Below are 20,557 nucleotides of genomic sequence, written 5' to 3' on the forward strand. Positions count from 1 at the left end.
CCAAAGCAGTCTTGAGGGAAAAACGCGGAGCTGGGGGAATCAGACTTCCTGACTTCAGACTATACTACAAAGCTACAGTAATCAAGACAATAAGGTACTGGCACAAAAAGAGAAACATAGATTAATGGAAAAAGATAGAAAGCCCAGAAGTAAACCCACACACATATGGTCAACTAATCTATGACAAAGGAGGCAAGGATATACAATAGAGAAAAGACAGTCTCTTCAATAAGTGGTGCTGGGAAAACTGGACAGCTACATGTAAAAGAATGAAATTAGAACACTCCCTAACACCATACACAAAAATAAACTCAAAATGGATTTGAGACCTAAATGTAAGACTGGACACTATAAAACTCTTAGAGGAAAACATCGGAAGAACACTCTTTGACATAAATCACAGCAAGATCTTTTTTTGATCCACCTCCTAGAGTAATGGAAATAAAAACAAAAATAAACAAATGGGACCTAATGAAACTTCAAAGCTTCTGCACAGCAAAGGAAACCATAAACAAGACGAAAAGGCAACCCTTAGAAGGGGAGAAAATATTTGCAAATGAATCAACGGACAAAGGATTAATCTCCAAAATATATAAACAGCTCATGCAGCTCAATATTAAAGATACAAACAACCCAATCCAAAAATGGGCAGAAGACATAAATAGACATATCTCCAAAGAAGACATACAGATGGCCAAGAAGCACATGAAAAGCTGCTCAACATCACTAATTATTAGAGAAATGCAAATCAAAACTACAATGAGGTATCACCTCACACCAGTTAGAATGGGCATCATCAGAAAATCTACAAAACAACAAATGTTGGAGAGGGTGTGGAGAAAAGGGAACCCTGTTGCACTGTTGGTGGGAATGTAAATTGATATAGCCACTATGGAGAACATTATGCAGGTTCCTTAAAAAACTAAAAATAGAATTACCATATGATCCAGCAATCCCACTACTGGGCATATACCCAGAGAAAGTCATAATTCAAAAAGACACATACACCCGAATGTTCATTGCAGCACTATTTACAATAGCCATATCATGGAAGCCACCTAAATGCCCATCGACAGATGAATGGATAAAGAAGATGTGGTACATATATACAATGGAATATTACTCAGCCTTAAAAAGGAACGAAATTGAGTCATTTGTTGAGACGTGGATGAATCTAGAGACTGTCATACAGAGTGAATTAAGTCAGAAAAAGAAAAATAAATATCGTATATTAACAGATGTATGTGGAACCTAGAAAAATGGCACAGATGAACCGGTTTGCAGGGCAGAAGTTGAGACACAGATGTAGAGAACAAGTGTATAGACACCAAGGGGGGAAAGCCATGGTGGGGTGGGGATGTTGGTGTGCTGAATTGGGCGATTGGGATTGACACGTATACACTGATGTGTATAAAATTGATGATAATAAGAACCTTCTGTATAAAAATATAAATAAAATAAAATTCAAAAATTAACAAAGAACACATCTAGGGCTTCCCTGGTGGCGCAGTGGTTGGGAGTCCACCTGCCGATGCAGGGGACACGGGTTCATGCACCAGTCCAGGAGGATCCTGCATGCTGCGGAGTGGCTGGGCCCGTGAGCCATGGCTGCTGAGCCTGCGCGTCAAGAGCCTGTGCTCCACAGCGGGAGAGGCCACAACAGTGAGAGGCCCATGTACTGCAAAAAAAAAAATAAATAAAAAACCCCAAAACACATCTAAATATACACTTAAGATCCATATTTTATTTTATATAATTATACCTCAATAAATATTAAAATATTCAATAATGGTGTTCTGAAAACTGGACAGCCACATGTAAAAGAATGAAATTAGAATATTCCGTAATACCATACACAAAAATAAACTCAAAATGGATTAAAGACCTAAATGTAAGACCGGACACTATAAAATTAGAGGAAAACATGGGAAGAACACTCTTTGACATAAATCAGAGCAAGATCTTTTTTGATCCACCTCCTAGAATAATGGAAATAAAAACAAAAATTAAAAAACGGGACCTAATGAAACTAAAAGATATTGTACAGCAAAGGAAACTAAGCAGGAAAAAAAGACAACCCTCAGAATGGGAGAAAATACTTGCAAACAAATCAACAGATGAAGGATTAACCTCCGAAATATATAAACAGCTCTTGCAACTCAATATTAAAAAAAAATCCAGTCAAAAAATGGGCAGAAGACCTAAATAGACATTTCTCCAAAGAAGACATACAGATGACCAAGAGGCACATGAAAAGCTGTTCAACATGACTAATTATTGGAGAAATGCAAATCAAAAATACGATGAGGTATCACCTCACACCAGTCAGAATGGCCATCATCAAAAACTCTACAAACAATAAAATGCTGGAGAGGGTGTGCAGAAAAGGGAACCCTCTTGTACTGTTGGTGGGAATGTAAATGATACAGCCACTATGGAGAACAGTATGGAGGTTCTTTAAAAAACTAAAAATAGAATTACCATATGACCCAACAATCCCACTACTGGGCATATACCCAGAGATAACCATAATTCAAAAAGACACATGCACCCCAATGTTCACCGCAGCACTATTTACAATAGTCAGGTCATGGAAGCAACCTAAATGCCCATTGACAGACAGATGGATAAAGAAGATGTGGTACATATATACAATGTAATATTACTCAGCCATAAAAAGGAATGAAATTTGGTAATTTGTAGAGACATGGATGGACCTAGATACTGTCATACAGAGTGAAGTAAGTCAGAAAGAGAAGAATAAATATTGTATATTAACAAATATATGTGGAATCTAGAAAAATGGTACAGATGACCTGGTTTGCAAGGCAGAAATAGAGACACAGATGTAGAAAACAAACGTATGGACACAAGGAGGGAACATGGAACGTGCGGGTCGTGGTGGTGGGATGAATTGGGAGATTGGGATTGACATGTATACACTAATATGTATAAAATAGATAACTAATAAGAACATGCTGTATTAAAAAATAAAATGAAATTTAAAAAAATTAAAATTAAATTACAGAAAAGAAAAAAAAAACTACTGTATGATCCAGCAATTCCATTTCTGGGTACTTATTCAAGGAAAATGAAAACACTAACTTGAAAATGTATCTATACCCCCATGTACATTGCAGCATTGTTTCCAATAACCAAGATATGGAAACAACCTAAGTATATACTGATGGATGAATAGATAAGGAAAATGTGGTTATAGATATATGATGGAAGATTAGTAAACCTTAAAAAAGAATAAAATTCTTTTAATTGAAGTATAGTTGATTTATAATATTATTTTAGTTTCAGGTATACATCACAGTAATTCAATATTTTAAAATTATTCTCCTTTTAAAGTTTTTACAAAATAATGGCTATACTTCCTTGTACTGTACAATATATCCTTGTTGCTTATTTATTTTATACATGGTAGTTTGTATCTCTTAATCTCCTAACTCTATCTGGCCCCTTCCCCCCTTCCCTCTTCCCACCGGGTAACCACTCGTTTGTTATCTATATCTGTGAGTCTGTTTCTGTTTAGTTATATTTATTAATTTGTTTTATTCTTTAGATTCCATATATAAGTGGTAATATAGAATATTTGTCTTTGTCTGACTTATTTCACTAAGCATAATACCCTTTAGGTCCATCCTTGTTGTTACAAATGGCAGAATTTGATTTTTTAATGGATGAATAATATTCCATTGTACATATATACTACATCTTCTTTATCCATTCATCTGTTGATGGACATTTAGTTTGCCTCCATATCTTTGTAATTGTAAATAATGCTGCTATGAACATTGGGTACATGTATCTTTTTGAATTAGTGTTTTTATTTAAAAAGAAAGAAATCTTGCCATTTGGGACAACACGGATGAACCTCAAGGACATTAACACTAAGTTAAATAGGTCAGACAGAGAAAGACAAATACTGCATGATCTCTCTTATATGTGGAATCTTAAAAAAAAAGAAATCAAGCTTGTATGTACAGAGAACAGATCAGTGGTTGCCAGCATTGAGGGGGATGGTACAAAAAATGGGTTAAGGAGGTACAAAAAAAGAAAAGACAGAAGGAGGGAAGAAAGAAAACAATCTGTAGGAAATTATGTGGTTTAATGTCTAAGTAATAAATATGTTCCAGAAAAGTTTGTGCCAATTAGATTTCTAGAAATAAAATTATAACTTAAATTAAGTAGAATTTGTTATTGTGGGTTGAACTTGTTATAACTCAAATAACTGTTATGGGATGTGTGGTAAGCAGGATAATGGCCCCACACACACCAAAAACATTTGTGTAGAGAGAGAAACTATGATGACATGTCAGATTGGCATAGATCCAAAAGCACATTTGTTGGCCAGCCTGAAAGAAAAGAGGAGTGAACCTACATTGTTACAACCCAATGGAGATTATGTTTTTAAATTGTCTGTGGTTGGTATAAAGAAATAAATTTGACTTTTAAATATTGACATTATATCCAGCTAGCTAGCCAAAGTTAGTATTGTTTTTAAAAGTTCATCTGCTAATTTAAGGAGGTCTTCTATGTAGGGTGTGTGCAAATAATGACAATTTTATTTCTTCTTTTCCTATCCTCCTGTCTTTAATTTCATGGTCTCACTGGATCAGAAGCACCAGTGTATTATTGATTGCATCAAGCATCCTGGTTTTATGCCATTGCTCCTGATTTACACAGAGTGATTCTAATGTTTCTACATTTTGGATAATGTTTGTTGAAGTTTCTGTTGTAGATATGCTTTATGAAGTGTATTCATTTTCTATTCCTGTGCAAAAAAATTTCACAAACTTAATGGCTTAAAACAACACATATTTATTAGCTCATAGTTCTGTAGGTCAGAAGTTTTAGCATGATGTGGTTGGATATTCCACTCCTGGTCTCAAAGGCTAAAAGCAAGGGATCAGCCAAGATGGGTTCTAAGGAAGGATCTATTTCCAAGCTCATTCAGACTATTGGAAGAATTCAGTTTTCCATGGTTGTAGTACAAAAGTTGCCATTTTCCTGCTGGCTGTCAGCTAAGAGCTGCTAGTTTTAAGAGGCTGTGCACATTCCTTCTCACATGACCCCCTCCATCCCCAAAGCCAGCAAGGTAGAATCTCTCTTATGTTTAATCCCTCTCATGCTTTGAACCTCTCTAACTGCTCTCTGACCTCTAGACACAGATTTAAAGAGCTCTCATGATTAGAACAGTCCTACCTGGATAATTGCCCTATTTTAAGATCAGCTGATTAGGGACCATGATTAGATGTGCAAAATCCCTTCAAGCAGCACCTAGGTTAGTGTTTGCTTAAAAAACTGGAGGAAGGTGTATGTATACCAGGGGCCAGGATCTTGTGGGCAGACTTAGAATTCTGCCTACTTCAGTTCACCATCTGGTCCTGGAAGATCCATGTTCATCCCGTATGCAAAACATACTCACCCCATTCCCAAGGTTCCTAAAGGTCTCATCTCATTATAGCATCAAGTCCAAAGCCTCATCAAAATCTCATTAGCTCAAATTTCCAAAATCTCATGATCCAGATCATCTAAAACAGGTGTGGATGAGGCTTCTAAAAGTAAACCACCCTCGGTGCAGTATCTATCTGTGGACTTGTGAAACTAAGGACACAAGTTACATGCCCCCAAAACTTCCACTGTACAGTGGTGGGACAGGCACAGAATAACTGATACAGACATTCTAGTTCCAAAGGGTAAAAATGGAGAGTAAAAAGGAGTCATTGATCCATAAGAGTTTTGAAGTTCAGCTAGACAAATGCTGGATCTTTCTCAAGGCCTGGGGTTAATCCCTGCGGCTCTTGGCTCTGTCCTCTGAGCTCTCTGCTTTGCCCTTTGCACTTTGGTTCCACCCAAGAGTGCAAAGGGGTCATCTTAGAGTTCTGTCCATCACATATTCCTAGTTACCTAATAGTGTTCATTGGGAATGAATGTTAATTTCATAAAGATATTTTTGTATATCTATTGAGATCATCATACAGTTTTCCTCTTTAAATTAATTTGTGTTGAATGACAGTTATCTACTTTCTAATATAAAACTATTCTTCCTTTCCTAGGTTAAGCTGGACTTAGTGTTCATGATTTTTAAAAATGTTTTTATAAATTCTTCAATTTGTTTTGCTAATATTTTATTAGGATTTTTGTATCTTTTTAACGTACTGTTAATTTTGCTTTTATATATTTGAGGCTATTTTATTTAGTTGCATAAATATTTTTTCAGTAAACTCACTGAATTGAATTTTATATCATTATCCATTTTTGAAGAATTGTTTGAAACAACAGTAAAAGATTTTAAACAAATTAGATAAATCAATAATTAGTTAAATAAATTATAATATATTCATACCAAATTCATATGTAACTCTAAAAAAATGATGAGGAAGCTCTTTAGGTACAAATGTGGGATACTATTTAGATATATTAAGTGAAAAGAGAAACATTAGTGCCCGGAAAATAAGTTTTCTGGACTGATTCCCTTTGTAAACAGATAAGAATATTAGATAAAATATATTTAAAATAACATTTCCTTGAAAGTGTGGATGGTCTGGCAGGAAAGATGAAATATTCAGGCCAAAGATTTTGTGAAGACAGTCTTCAGGGCATAAACTGATCGTTAAGGCAGATTTTACCCTGAAGACATTTTATCTCAGGGGTTTTCCTGGATTCCCAGGGAATGGGGACAACAGGAGTCAGACACCTAAGCCCTGGCAGTGGGAAGGTCTAGTAAGAGACCCCTTCCCTAAACGTTTAGATGCCAAAGACTTACTGAGGCAGTGAAGGGTAAATACACTGCCTCCTAACTTTCCAGGGAGACAGGCAAAAATTTTTGCCCTGTTTGAACCTTGGAACTCAGCAGAAGAAAGAAAAGAACGCCTCAGAAATTTAATCATTACTGAGCCCTTCCTTTCATTTTAAACTCACTGGTCTTGGGTCAACTGAAAAACATCTCAAACGACGCATGTACACGCATACACCAAGATGACTTGCTCCAAAGCTTTCTAAACAACCTAATCCTCACCATGTATGGAGGAGGGCTTGTCATGGTCACTTAGGGGTGCTCTTTTGTGTTTTGTTTTCCTCTATGTTGCTCCAGGAAGAGCATGCTTTACTTCTAAATAAGTCTTGAATTAAAGAAATCATATGAAATTAGAAAAGTATATATATGTGTATATGTATATTTATGTGTAATATACATATGTGTATAACTGAGTCACTTTGCTGTGAAGTCAGCAAAAATCAGCAGAAATCAGCACAATGTAAATCAACTGTACTTCAATAAAAAATTTAAAAATCAAACCATTGTAAAGCAATTATACTCCAATAAAGATGTAAAAAAAATAAATCAAAAAAAAATCACAAGGGGTGTTCTAAAGTGCTTGGGACTGAAAAATGGTAAGATACTATATGTCAAACTCATGGAAAGTTAGAGCAAATTGTACACTCCTAAACATATTTATCAGAAAAGAAGAGAGAACTCAAAGACTTGGAAAATGAACAAAGGGACAAACCCAAAGAACCTAAAAGGGAGGAAATGTTAAGCATAAAGGCAGAAATCAATTATATACATATATGTATATATGCTTATATCTTATGTTTATATCTTTTATATGTTCATGTATAAATTTGAATATAGATTCAAATTCAAAGGAACAATATAAAAATATCAAAATTGATACAAGAAATATAAAATTTAATAGCCCACTAACATTTAGATAAATTGAAAGAATATGCAATCTGTTGCCCACCCTCTCCTCTAGAATTCTGTCCCCCATGACATGAACCTAACACTAATCTGATAGTAGTAATTCCTTATTGTTTTTCCCCTGCCCTGCTTGAGATAAACAGTTAGTCTAAAAAAATATTCTGTAAATATCCACCTGTTGATATGCAAGGGTGCCGTGACTCAAGAACATTCATCCCACCTCACTTGCATCCATGGATCTGTCTCTTTCTCCTTGAGATAAAACCAAAATAGTGCACCTCTTTCTGATATCCGGCACCAAGTGATAAACTGACAACTGTATAAGAATCAAAATAACAAAGTGTGAACAATATAGGTACAAGGATACTTTTATTTAGGGTTTTTTTAATGGAAAACCATAGCAGGATTCTATTTTTTCTTTTCTTTTTCTTTCACCTCCTTTCCTGAACATTTCTAAGACCCCATACATACTTTTATGGACAAAGGCCTCTCACATGGAATCTATGGTGTCATATTTGAGAAGGAGAAAACCTATGTGACAGAACAGAGAATAATTTCTACCTTTCGTGGGAGGGACCTGGTTATCCATTTACATAAGGGTGTTCCGGTTGCTTCTCTTCTTGCTGAAGGGTTTGTTCTCTATCCACTGCAAGTGCAAAACACACTGATGTCAGCATAACTCAGGGAGGAACTGCGCAAAATCCATCTAGCACTCCTCTCTGATTTAAAACATTAATCCAAGGGAAATTTGCTTTGTCATACCATACCCTTTCAACTCTATCACGTCCTTGCTTTCACATTTCATTTTTATGATATATTTGTTGATTACTAAATATACAGAAAACCTGAAAAATATAGAAAACAAACAGATCCTACCAAACTATAATTCTAAATCCAGTGAAGATATCCCTCAAAAGTGAAAAAGAAGTAAAACTGTCACTGTTTGCAGATGACATGATACTATACATAGAGAATCCTAAAGATGCTACCAGAAAACTACTAGAGCTAATCAGTGAATTTGGTAAAGTAGCAGGATACAAAATGAATGCACAGAAATCTCTTGCATTCCTATACACTAATGATGAAAAATCTGAAAGTGAAATTAAGAAAACACTCCCATTTACTACTGCAACAAAAAGAATAAAATACCTAGGAATAAACCTACCTAGGGAGACAAAAGACCTGTATGCAGAAAACTATAAGACACTGATGAAAGAAATTAAAGATGATACAAACAGATGGAGAGATATACCATGTTCTTGGATTGGAAGAATCAACATTGTGAAAATGACTGTACTACGCAAAGCAATCTACAGATTCAATGCAATCCCTATCAAACTACCAATGGCATTTTTCACAGAACTAGAACAAAAAATTTCACAATTTGTATGGAAACACAAAAGACCCTGAATAGCCAAAGCAATCTTGAGAAAGAAAAACGGAGCTTGAGGAATCAGGCTCCCAGACTTGAGACTATACTACAAAGCTACAGAAATCAAGACAGTATGGTACTGGCACAGAAACAGAAATATAGATCAATGGAACAGGATAGAAAGCCCAGAGATAAACCCATGCACATACGGTCACCTTGTCTTTGATAAAGGAGGCAAGAATATACAGTGGAGAAAAGACAGCCTCTTCAATAAGTGGTGCTGGGAAAACTGGGCAGCCACATGTAAAAGAATGAAATTAGAACACTCCCTAACACCATACACAAAAATAAACTCAAAATGGATTAAAGACCTAGATATAAGGCCAGATACTATAAAACTCTTAGAGGAAAACATAGGCAAAACACTCTATGACAAATCACAGCAAGATCTTTTTTGACCCACCTCCTAGAGGAATGGAAATAAAAACAAAAATAAACAAATGGGACCTAATGAAACTTAAAAGCTTTTGCACAGCAAAGGAAACTATAAACAAGACAAAAGACAACCCTCAGAATGGGAGAAAATATTTGCAAATTAAGCAACTGACAAAGGATTAATCTCCAAAATTTACAAGCAGCACATGCAGCTCAATATCAAAAAAACAAACAATGCAATCCAAAAATGGACAGAAGACCTAAATAGACGTTTCTCCAAAGAAGATATACAGATTGCCAACAATCACATGAAAGGATGCTCAATATCACTAACCATTAGAGAAATGCAAATCAAAACTGCAGTGAGGTATCACCTCACACTGGTCAGAATGGCCATCATCAGAAAATCTACAAACAATAAATGCTGGAGAGACTACAGAGAAAAGGGAACCCTGTTGCACTGTTGGTGGGAATGGAAACTGATACAGCCACTATGGAGAACATTATGGAGGTTCCTTAAAAAACTAAAAAAAGAACTACCATATGACCTAGCAATCCCAATACTGGGCATAAACCCTGAGAAAACCATAATTCAAAAAGAGTCATGTATCAAAATGTTCATTGCAGCACTATTTACAATAGCCAGGACATGGAAGCAACCTAAGTGTCCATCAACAGATGGATGGATAAAGAAGATGTGGCACATATATACAATGGAATATTACTCAGCCATAAAAAGAAATGAAATTGAATTATTTGTAGTGAGGTGGATGGACCTAGAGTCTGTCATACAGAGTGAAGTAAGTCAGAAAGAGAAAAACAAATACTGTATGCTAACACATATATATGGAATCTAAAAAAAAAAAAAAGGTTCTGAAAAAAGGAAGATCAGCTCGGTGCTTTGGGACCACCTAGAGGAGTGGGATAGGGAGGTTGGGAGGGAGACATAAGAGGGAGGGAATATGGGGATGTATGTATACGTATAGCTGATTCACTTTGTCATACAGCAGAAACTAACACAACACTGTAAAGCAATTATACTCCAATAAAGATGTTAAAAAAAAAAGAAAAGAAACTTGAGCTACATGCAAGAGTGTGAATGAATTAAAAAAAAAGTGAAAGAGAAATAAAGACTATGAAACACAAAAAACCTGAGGGAATTTATTGCCAGGAAACCTACCCTGCAGGGAATATGAAAAGTTTTTCAGACAGAAGGAAATTGCTAAAGGTCAGAAACTTGGATGTACAAATAGAAAGGAAAGATGTCAGAAAAGGAATTAAAGGTAAAATAAATTCCTTTATTTTTCTTATATCTTCATAGAGTTAAAGATCTGCTTTTTAATAGCACCCTTATAAGGAGAGGCAAATCATTCTCCCTACTACCTTGGACAAAAGGACTCCTGCTGCCAGGTCTGCCTTTGTTGGTAGGAAGCTCAGAAAAGTGGGTGAATCAAACAAAGAGTTTTGACCATATCAGCATATATGACAGCAGATGCTCAAAAGACACTTAAAATTCCTAAGATTGGATTTGCAAAGTGTATTTAAATGAGCAGTTTGTCAACTACCATTATTACACATTGGAATGTCTGGCTGCTGTTTTTTTCAGTACACACACACACACAGCACCACCACCACCACCATCACATACAATCATGAACACACATGTACTCTCCACCACATACACACCACTCACAAATACACAAGCACCATCCACCACAATACACTCTTCTCTTTCCTTGTCTATCCACATAACTGTCCAGCTCACATTCATCCCTACGAATTTTTTTTCTTTCCCTTGTGAAAAACTTGCAAAAATACATATTTCCCCCCCAGATTTCCCCAGATTGCTAAATACCTTTGATCAGATCTCTAACAAAGGAGCCCTCCTGATTAATCCTTCTGGGGAATTAATTAATTGTAAATTTCATTTAATGAATAACAGATAAGCATATAGTCACGAACCTGATTCAGGACAGAAAAGCGATTCCTTCTTCCCCTGTGAAGACTTTCCTCTCAACTTTTAAAAATACTGAATTACTGGATATGCTAATTTCAGCCATTTAAATTCTTCATATCTTTTGATCTCCTTAGGTCAAAGTTTGAAAACTTAATTTTTAACTTCACTTACATTCTTGCCTTGAATCTTCAGGGGAGGAGTGCAAGTCTTAAAGTCATCCAGTGGACCAGAAACCTCCTAGAAATCTGCCAGTAATTTCATGACCATGACAGACACCACCAGTCTCTGTCCCTACCAGGAAGTAGAACCTGCCTGCCCCATAGAGTTTCCAGGATTTTTCTATTGAGGATGGCTCTGTGTGTACAGTACTATTTTGACAGGCATGCTATAGCTTTCTAAATGCCTTATAAATGACCTATTGGCTTTTTCCCCCTCTTCCCTCCCTCCTTTCCATCCTCCCTTCTTCCCTCCTTTCCCTTCTGCCTCTCCTCTCTTTTCCTCTTCCCTTCCTCTCCTTCCTCCTCATCCCTCCTCCCCCCACACTCCTTTCGTCATCTCTTCCAAAGGTCACATCTGTTTGATATTCAAGCTACTCAGAATGAGGTACATTTTATTGAGGTGTGTCCTCTGAAGAGTATGAATTCCCTTGTGGCTTCTCCTGCATTGACTGTTAAGTTCTGATGATTCAGCCTCCTATCTATAGCAGTACTTGGGAGCATTTTACCTTGGAACTCTTTGAAGGCAAACTACTGAGCAGATAGGGACATCTAAACCCTTAAATAAAAAATTTTGCACTATAGTTTCTTACATACCTAAGCATTAAAAAAATTTTTTATTGTGCTTTTAAAGTGCCCAGTAAATGTTTGGCACATAGAAGATGCTCTATAAATTAAACAAGTTATTTTCTCTCTAAAGAAATGTTGAAACAGAAGTAGTCACAGATGTAGAAAACAAATTTATGGTTACCAGGGGGTAAGGGGGCGAGGGATAAATTGGGAGATTGGGATTGACATATACTTGCTACTATATATAACATAGATATCTAATAAGGACCTACTGTATAGCATGGGGAACTCTACTCAATACTCTAATGAACTGTATGGGAAAAGAATCTAAAAAAAGTGGATATATGTATATGTATAACTGATTCACTTTGTTGTACACCTGAAAATAACACAACATTGTAAATCAACTATACTCTAATAAAAAGTTTTTTAAAATGTTGAAAACCTTAACCCATTTGCCCAAGAGACTTTGATGTCTTGTCATATACAGCTGGATTTTTTTTTCTTTTTCTGAAGACTAGGTTCTGCTGATTTTCACCTGGCTATTCCAGGATGTTTGTGCTGTTTGTCCCGTCTGACATGAAGGCTGGCAATTTCTGACATTTTCTGGGAAGGGGCCCTTTTATTGATTGAAAGTCCCAGGTCAGCAGCTGTTTAATGTCCATGATTTAAGCAAACAACCTTCCTATCTGGTGTCAATATCCCCAGTTCTAGGTACTGATTACCCAGGAGGGAACCATCATTCTATTTGCTGGCCCCAAAGCTTTACACTGCTCTGTCATACCCTTTGAAATTACTTCTGGATTCTACAACTGGATTCTGTGTTTTCCTTATTAAGTTTTTAAGTTTAACGTTTTATTATGGAAAGTTTCAATTAAAAAAAAAAAGTAGACCAGTCTAATATAACCATGTACCCCTTAACCAGTTTCCACAATTTTCAATAATTGGCCATTCAAGTTTCCATATACCCAAAGGTTGTTTTCTGTATTATATCATGTCATTTCTCCTGCAAAAAGTACAGCATGACTACATAGTTCATTGGGACTTTTGAAAACGTAATATGCCATTAGCACATCTAATAAATAAACAATAACTCCTTAATATCATCTAATATCCAGTCATTATGAAAATTTTCCTAATTGCTTCAAGGTTATCCATTTATACTTGATTTATTTAAATGAAGATCCAAACAAGATCCACATATGACACTTAATTGTTATGGCTCTCGGCTCTCTTTAATTTCATAACAATTCCTCCCCCTATTTTCTACTTGCTGTTATTTAAAACAACAATAATACAAGAGTCATTTGCAGAATGACTCAATTGATTTGGCTAATTGCTTCCTGTGTCATTTGATATATTTCTTTATCCCCTTACATCCTGGGAACTACTAAGTATATAGAGAGACTTGGTTAGATTCAGGACAAGAATACTTCGTAGGGGTGCTGGATGTTTTCACCATAGCAGGTTGTCTCACTTTTAGTAAGGCTGATCAGGGGGTTCAGATATTCTCTGACTTATCCACTAATAAAGTACTTAACCTTTCACCTGTGATTTTAGCTGTTGTTAATGTTACCTAGAACTGTTATTTCATTAGAAGTTGCAAAATGGTGATTTTGTAATTCTATCATGCCTTCATTTATGAGCTGGAATTTTCTACAAAACAGGAAATATATCTAATCAAATATTTGGTTACCCTTAAATACAGATTTAATAGGAAAGTCAGGATAAATACTTTATAAAATTCCAGAATAATAATTTAGTGCCTTAGCAGAGATGACCAAGTAAAATTATGACCTCATGGAATTTGATGTGTTTCAATCCATCACAGTCCTTACTCTATTTTGATTCTCAGATTGTCTCCTCTTTGGCCAGCAAGAGTCCCTTCAAGCTGGCTTCTACGTCATTATGGCATGACCCTAATGATCTTGGTTAGCTTCCTTATTTTCTAGCACAAATTATATTCTAGGGTCCCCAAATATTTTCTCTTCCCAGACCTGGACTTTAAGGAGTGCTGGTTCCTTTCAGAAAGAAATAACTTCTGGAGACCACACACTGGGCACTGGGGTGTTCATTGCGTCTAGGCCTTTTCAGTGGAAGAATTTGGAAACAGTTTTTAAGAGAAAAATCATAAATTCTAATATTTCCAATTCAAATGGAACGTTAGAGTGATTTCTTTTAAAGTTCATTAATTTTATACTCTTGCATTTTCCCCTTATGTTGAACGTCTTAGTTAATATATTTACTTTTCTTGCTTTATTATAATATACCCATATTAACATCAAAATAACACTAATATTATTACCAAAATAAATTTGTTGCCTCTCCTAGAAGCAGACCTTGACATTAAGATTCCTGTAAAAGTGATTTAATAGGCAGCATTTTCAGAAAAACAATGAAAACAGCAGGGAAGGAGGGAAGTGGGCAGAAAAAGAAAGGAGAGCCAACAAGTGTGCGGTAACAAGCTAAATCTAGAGGAAGGCAATTTTGGGTTCATTCTGAGAGGGAGCAGTGGGCACAGCCTTGACCATACCTCAGAGTTTTCCTAACCAAAGCTAAAGGAGTTGGAGTATGTATATGCCAGCACCCATTAATCCCTAGCTAAGGGCTGCCTCTGGGAGGTCCTGACTCCCCAGACAATTTTACCTTTCAATGAGCACAGATCAAGTAGGTTCCAGCAGCCCAAGGACAGCCGTCAAACCAAGTGATGGGTGTGCTGGCTGTTGCCAGTGAAGGCACAAGGGGAATTGGTGTGCTCCAAAATATAAAGGACCCCAGGAGATAAGGGCAGGGCACCAATAGCTTCTGTTATCCTTCACACTCTTCAGTTCCATTCTCTCTTCACATTAAGTTCATAGCACTGATTCTTCAGGAAGAAAAGATTAATGAAACATTTACACCCCTGCTGCTGTAATCAGTCCCAGGGACTTAACTGATATTCATGATCTTTCTTCATCTACCCATTACAGGTCTCCTCTTTGGCCAGCACTTTTGCTGCTTTGGGTTGCCTGCAGAGTGGGGTAACCCAATAATTCATCTCTGAAGGTTTGATGCCATAACTTTGATGTAGGTGCTGTAATTACCTTTTCATAGTTAAAATGGACGTGGGATTCCCTGAGCTCTGGACATACTTGTCCCTGTCCCTATTATGTGGTAACAACCAACCATCTCATAATGATCAGGGTTAAATACTCCTGGCCAGTATGGCAACTTTTCTTTCTTTCTTTTTTTTTTTTTTGTGTGGTACGCAGGCCTCTCGCTGTTGTGGCCTCTCCCGTTGCAGAGCACAGGCTCCGGATGTGCAGGCCCAGCGGCCATGGGTCACGGGCCCAGCCTCTCCGCGGCATGTGGGATCTTCCCAGACTGGGGCACGAACCCGTGTCCCCTGCATTGGCAGGCGGACTCCCAACCACTGCACCACCAGGGAAGCCCACGACTTCTTTCTTTCACTCTCGGTCTACCAGCAAGAGGATCCCAACATGACAAGTCAGTATTCATAGTTTTAGGCTTATTGGAAACCTTACTAAGCCCGTTCCTGGAAGCATTCCTCTCTTCTGGGAACTAGGGCTTCTATACATGCTGAAAATAAAGTTGTTCTATTAAAAATATGTCATCTGGCACAACACACACAGTTAAGACTACCATTGTATTAAGTCTATGGTAATCCTTCACCTTCTGTTACAATCCATTTTTGCTGGGGCCACAAAATGGTGAGTTGAATGGGAATATGATAAAGGCCATCATCCTAGCATCCTATAAATCATTTAAAATGGCATTACTCTCTGCCATTCCACCTGGCATGCAGTATTGCTTTTGAGTTACTAATTTTCCACGAGTGGACCATTTCAGGCATCCCATTTAGGCTTATATAACATTAAGTCCTGAGTCACAGCACTGTATCCTCGTATTGACAAAGTCTCCCTTATCCAGTCTTACATTCTGCCCCCAAACCCTGGTCCCATATTCCAGACACACTCTCCTTATTCCTGACACTTTATTGGTGAAAAATCCCTTCCCTCCCTTAGTGGGACCAGTACTATAACAGTTAGGACATACTAAGACCTGACCTAGTTATTTGTCTAGCATTAGGTTTATTATTTGTCAGATATTAGAGGAAACTATAACAGAAACTGACCAAGTAAGCTTTTTCTTGCAAGGCATCTGTATCAACTGTGCTTTCTATGTGGTCTTCAGACAAAGAGGCTGTTATCTGCCAGCACCAGGTATAGCAACTCCTGCAGGATAAGTTTCAGGTTTACCCAAACTTGTCTTTAGTATAAGATAATTTTTGTGCCTTTAAATCCAGTCTTCTTTGTGTTTCTGCTAGTCTGACCATCAAATCCTGAGTCTGATCTTCAGAACAGGTCTTCCTTCTGGCTATTGGAGATCGTGGTATCTTTAAATGCTGCCAGGGAGATTTTCTGACTTTCATATCATGCTCTGATGTAATCCTCCTGCTTGAGTCCCTCAGTGGTACTGACCATCAAAGAGCCAACTTCGAAGTTGTTATAATTGCTATTTCCCCATAGCTCTCAACACTAGAAGTATTAACCAAGCCAGTGCATGTCCTTTCACCAGTATCCCATCTCCCATCCCAGTGTTCCACAGGAGAGGGTCTTAGTAATCATACTGCTACAGTAGGCCAGGATTATTACCACTGTCCTTACTAACATCAAGAGGGTCCTTGTGCCATCTGGCCTGTGAGTGATTTAACTCCAGAAGTCTATCCTGAGAGTCTGCATCCTAGGTTCCCTTGCAGAAACAACTGTCTTAGATCAAATTCTCAAGAACCAGATCCTGAAATAAGGATTCCTGTGAAAATGATCTGTTAGGACACATTCCCAGGAAAAACTGGCAGAGCAGAGAAGATCTAGAAGGGATATCGAGTAAGGTCCAGATCAATTCTTAGGAGTTTGGGAGACAGTGTAGGTTTTGCCTCAGAGATGTCCCCAGTAGGAGCAAGGGAGCTGGAGTATTTATATCTCTGTGGGGATGAATTATTGGCCTCCCGTTGCCAGGAGGACATAAATTCCCAGGCACATTCATGCCAGCAGGAAAAACAGGCTCCTATAACCCAATAAGGCAAATAGGTGCCAGGTGTTGGGAATGAAAGCTCACTGCAAATTGGTATGTAGTTCTGGCAAAGGGAACTGAGAATGTGTACTGCAGTTACTAATTGAAAGACTTCTTAATTTTTGATGGGAAAGAACCTCTACATTGATTTTTTTTTAAAGCACACATACAGCTAAGGTAGAGATTGTCTCAGGATGAACCTAAGCTGTTTTTATTGATAATAATCAGTAAAATCCAAATATGCTTGGTTTATGGAGGAATCCGATGGGAAACTCTTCATAAGTGACTAAAAACCCCCTGGGAATGAGGAAAATTGGGAAAAAACCTGACCCAAAGGGATGATGAAGGCAGGCACACAATTTCAATATTGCTGATTCAGTAAAAATTGCATAGGAAATAAAGAGAGGCAATTACTGGGAGAGAAAAAGTGAGTGTGGTTCAGCCACTCAGACTTTGAGGGAAGAGGGTTCCGAGGGGTTTGCAGGTAAAAACTAAAGGAGCAATTTTACCCAAACTTCTTGAAGACATAGTGCACAAGGTAGTTCTGCTTGGAAACTCATATGATGAAGTGGAATAGGACATTTGGAAGACACTGGCTGGGCTGCACCCCTCCGGCCTGCAGGCCCTGTACTTGCCCATCCTCGAGACCGAGGAAAAAGCCTGGAGTCAGTGACAGAGACATCAATGGAGTAATGGATAGGGAATCTTACATGTTTGAAGCAAGGTCCTGGAGTGGCACCATGTGGGGCGAAAGGCAGGCAGGACATGACAGCAGTCTTCGATGCGGTGGGGAGGGGGAGGCTACCATTTATAGGGGATTTGACATCACGTTGGCTCATCAGCTACCAAGGGAAACCAGGAGTGGGGGCACTTTCCTCCCAGCCCCTCAGGTTAACAGCCATCACGAGGGCAGATGTTTCCCTTTAATAAACTAGCAGGTGGAGCCATTCTGGCCTAAGGGGCAAGGGGAAAGCATGTTCATGTGGGGAATTGATGTCAGGTTGGTTCATCAGTTACCAGGAAAACCAGCAAAGGGACACGCCCCTCACGGCCCCTTTGTTAACTTATTATGATGGAGATGTCCTGATTTAAAGCTAGAACAATCATTAGCTGGGGCCGGGGCAAGTATGTAGGAAGGTCAGTCATGTGAGTAGGGTGTAGGTGAAGCAGGCACTGGTTGAGCAGGGGATGGGCAGAGAGCAAGAGAACAGCCATCTTGAGCAGCCTCCATATACTCCACCCCTATACACCCCACATGACCCTTACAACCTTGCCCCCCCACCTTCCGCATTGTCCCCTCAGACTTTGAGGAGTGAGGGGTATGGGGGGTCAGGTAGACAGAGGTGAACTGCAACCAGCTACCACAAATGCAATACAGACATCAGCAGATAAAGAATATCAGGAGGCCAAGAGGTGGGCAAACTTATGGAGCCAGGTGCTTATCGGGTCATGGAGGGGCCAGAGGAGGACCATGACGGCGTCTCCCTGTAGACCCAGCCGTCAAACTCATTTCACAGTGAGGCCACTGTTGTCGCCCAGTCTGTGAACAGATTCCCTCTGCTCAGACTAGGGGTGAGATGTAAGGTGTTTAACAGGCACAATACAGGGAAGATGACGACCATTGAGCAAAATACAAGCAGTAACAGCATTCTGAGATACCACCACCCCTGCCCGTGGTTTCTGTCCTGGCCTGCAGGACCCCGCGGCCTGTCTACCCTCAGTCCCCACAGCCAGGGCCGAATACTGGAGAGGCCATAGAACAGACTGCAGGGTTAGTGTCATGGTGCCCTTCTCCAGTAGGGGGCCCGGATTAATTACCTTAGTCCTCTGAGGTGGGGCTGGGTAGGAGACAGGTGAAACCTCTTAAGTCCCTTTCTAATCCTCTTCCCCACGAGGCAGGAAACCCAAACCACAGAGACTTACCTGCCAGTCCCAGGGCCATGTTATAATGTGTTCCCCTCGGGGTAGAGCCTGCGGCGAGGGCAAAAGTGAGTTATCGTCCTGGCCAGCAGTTGGCAACGGTCCTTCAGTGGTCAACAATTGAACCTGAATGGCGTGGACTAGAGACCTCTGGGTTAACGTGGCATTAGCCCTGGGATGAGCGCTCCTGGAATGTGTCCACACGTTGAAGGAGCGGGTTTCCCGTCTCAGTTGTTGTTGAAGCAGCTCATTCACCGCCCAGCAGCAGTGGGGTTGTGAGGCGGGGGGAGATGCTGGTGTGTGTCATTCTTATCGGCCCATTCCTGAACTTCATGGCTGACAAAGTGGATCCCTTGGTCACTACTGATGTCCATGGGGGTCCTATAGTTCACACATAGCTCTTCTAGACCCCAAACAGTGGCTTATTCACCAGCCATCTCCGTGCAATCAGGTGAGTCATTAGCACAGGGCTGCTACTTTTAAACTAGAAAGGGACTCTGAGGTTAACAGGATATCATCAATATAATGGAGAGAGCAAGATACCTCCCACGGCAGACAGCTGCTACAGGCCCCTGCACGCGAGTGGACAGCCACGTCTTTCCCCGCAACTTTCCATTCCTTGTCCTTATTTCCCAACATCGTGGCGCTCACAGGAGTTTCCCTGGCCTTCTGGCTGACTTACCAGTCTGCACCCCGCAGGCCTGTGAGCCTTGTAGTTGCCCGGCCTCAAGACTGAAGAAATAGCTTGGAGACAGCGACAGAGACATCAATGGCTTACTGGACAGGGGAACTTACATGTCTGAAACCAGGTCCTGGAGCAGCACCCCACTGTGTGCAGCAGCCAGCCTGCAGGACATGGCAGCAGCCTTCGCCACGGAGTGGGTGGGCGTGGAGAGGCTGCCATTTATAGGGGGAATGATGTCAGCTTGGCTCATCAGTTACCAGGGAAACCAGCAGCTGAGGCACATCCCTCACAGCCCCTCAGGTTAACGACCATATTGAGGACAGCTGTTTCCCTTTCATAAACTAGCAGGAAGCCATTCTGGCCTAAGGGGCAGGGGGAAAACAAGTTCCTGTGAGTAGGGTGTAGGTGAAGCAGGTGTAGGTCGAGCAGGAGATGTACAGAGAGCAAGAGAACAGCCATCCTGAGTGGCCTGAGCATACACTGGTGCTTCAGTTCAGTTCACTAGATATTCATTATGTGCTTACTTTGAAGACTCAGAGAAGCATGGTACAGCCGTGTCAGGGCCTTCAGCAGTCAGTCATATCCCTATAGTACTCTCAGTGACAAGATTAAGAAC

At 39.3% G+C, this 20,557-nt stretch overlaps 1 protein-coding gene across 1 annotated transcript in view; it reads right to left on the bottom strand.

The window, feature by feature from the left end:
• Positions 1-20,191, bottom strand: part of SLC17A1 (solute carrier family 17 member 1) — a 55,890-nt gene extending 35,699 nt beyond the window's left edge. The window contains exons 1-3 of the mRNA XM_060111386.1: positions 20,052-20,191; positions 19,260-19,443; positions 7,940-8,030 (exon numbers count right to left, since the gene is read on the bottom strand). Coding sequence (XP_059967369.1) covers positions 7,940-8,030; positions 19,260-19,443; positions 20,052-20,191 — 415 coding nt within the window. The remainder of the gene's footprint in view (positions 1-7,939; positions 8,031-19,259; positions 19,444-20,051) is intronic.
• Positions 20,192-20,557: the final 366 nt, after the last annotated feature.

The sequence above is a fragment of the Mesoplodon densirostris genome, chromosome 10 (assembly GCF_025265405.1).
Source record: "Mesoplodon densirostris isolate mMesDen1 chromosome 10, mMesDen1 primary haplotype, whole genome shotgun sequence".
Lineage (NCBI taxonomy): Eukaryota > Metazoa > Chordata > Mammalia > Artiodactyla > Ziphiidae > Mesoplodon > Mesoplodon densirostris.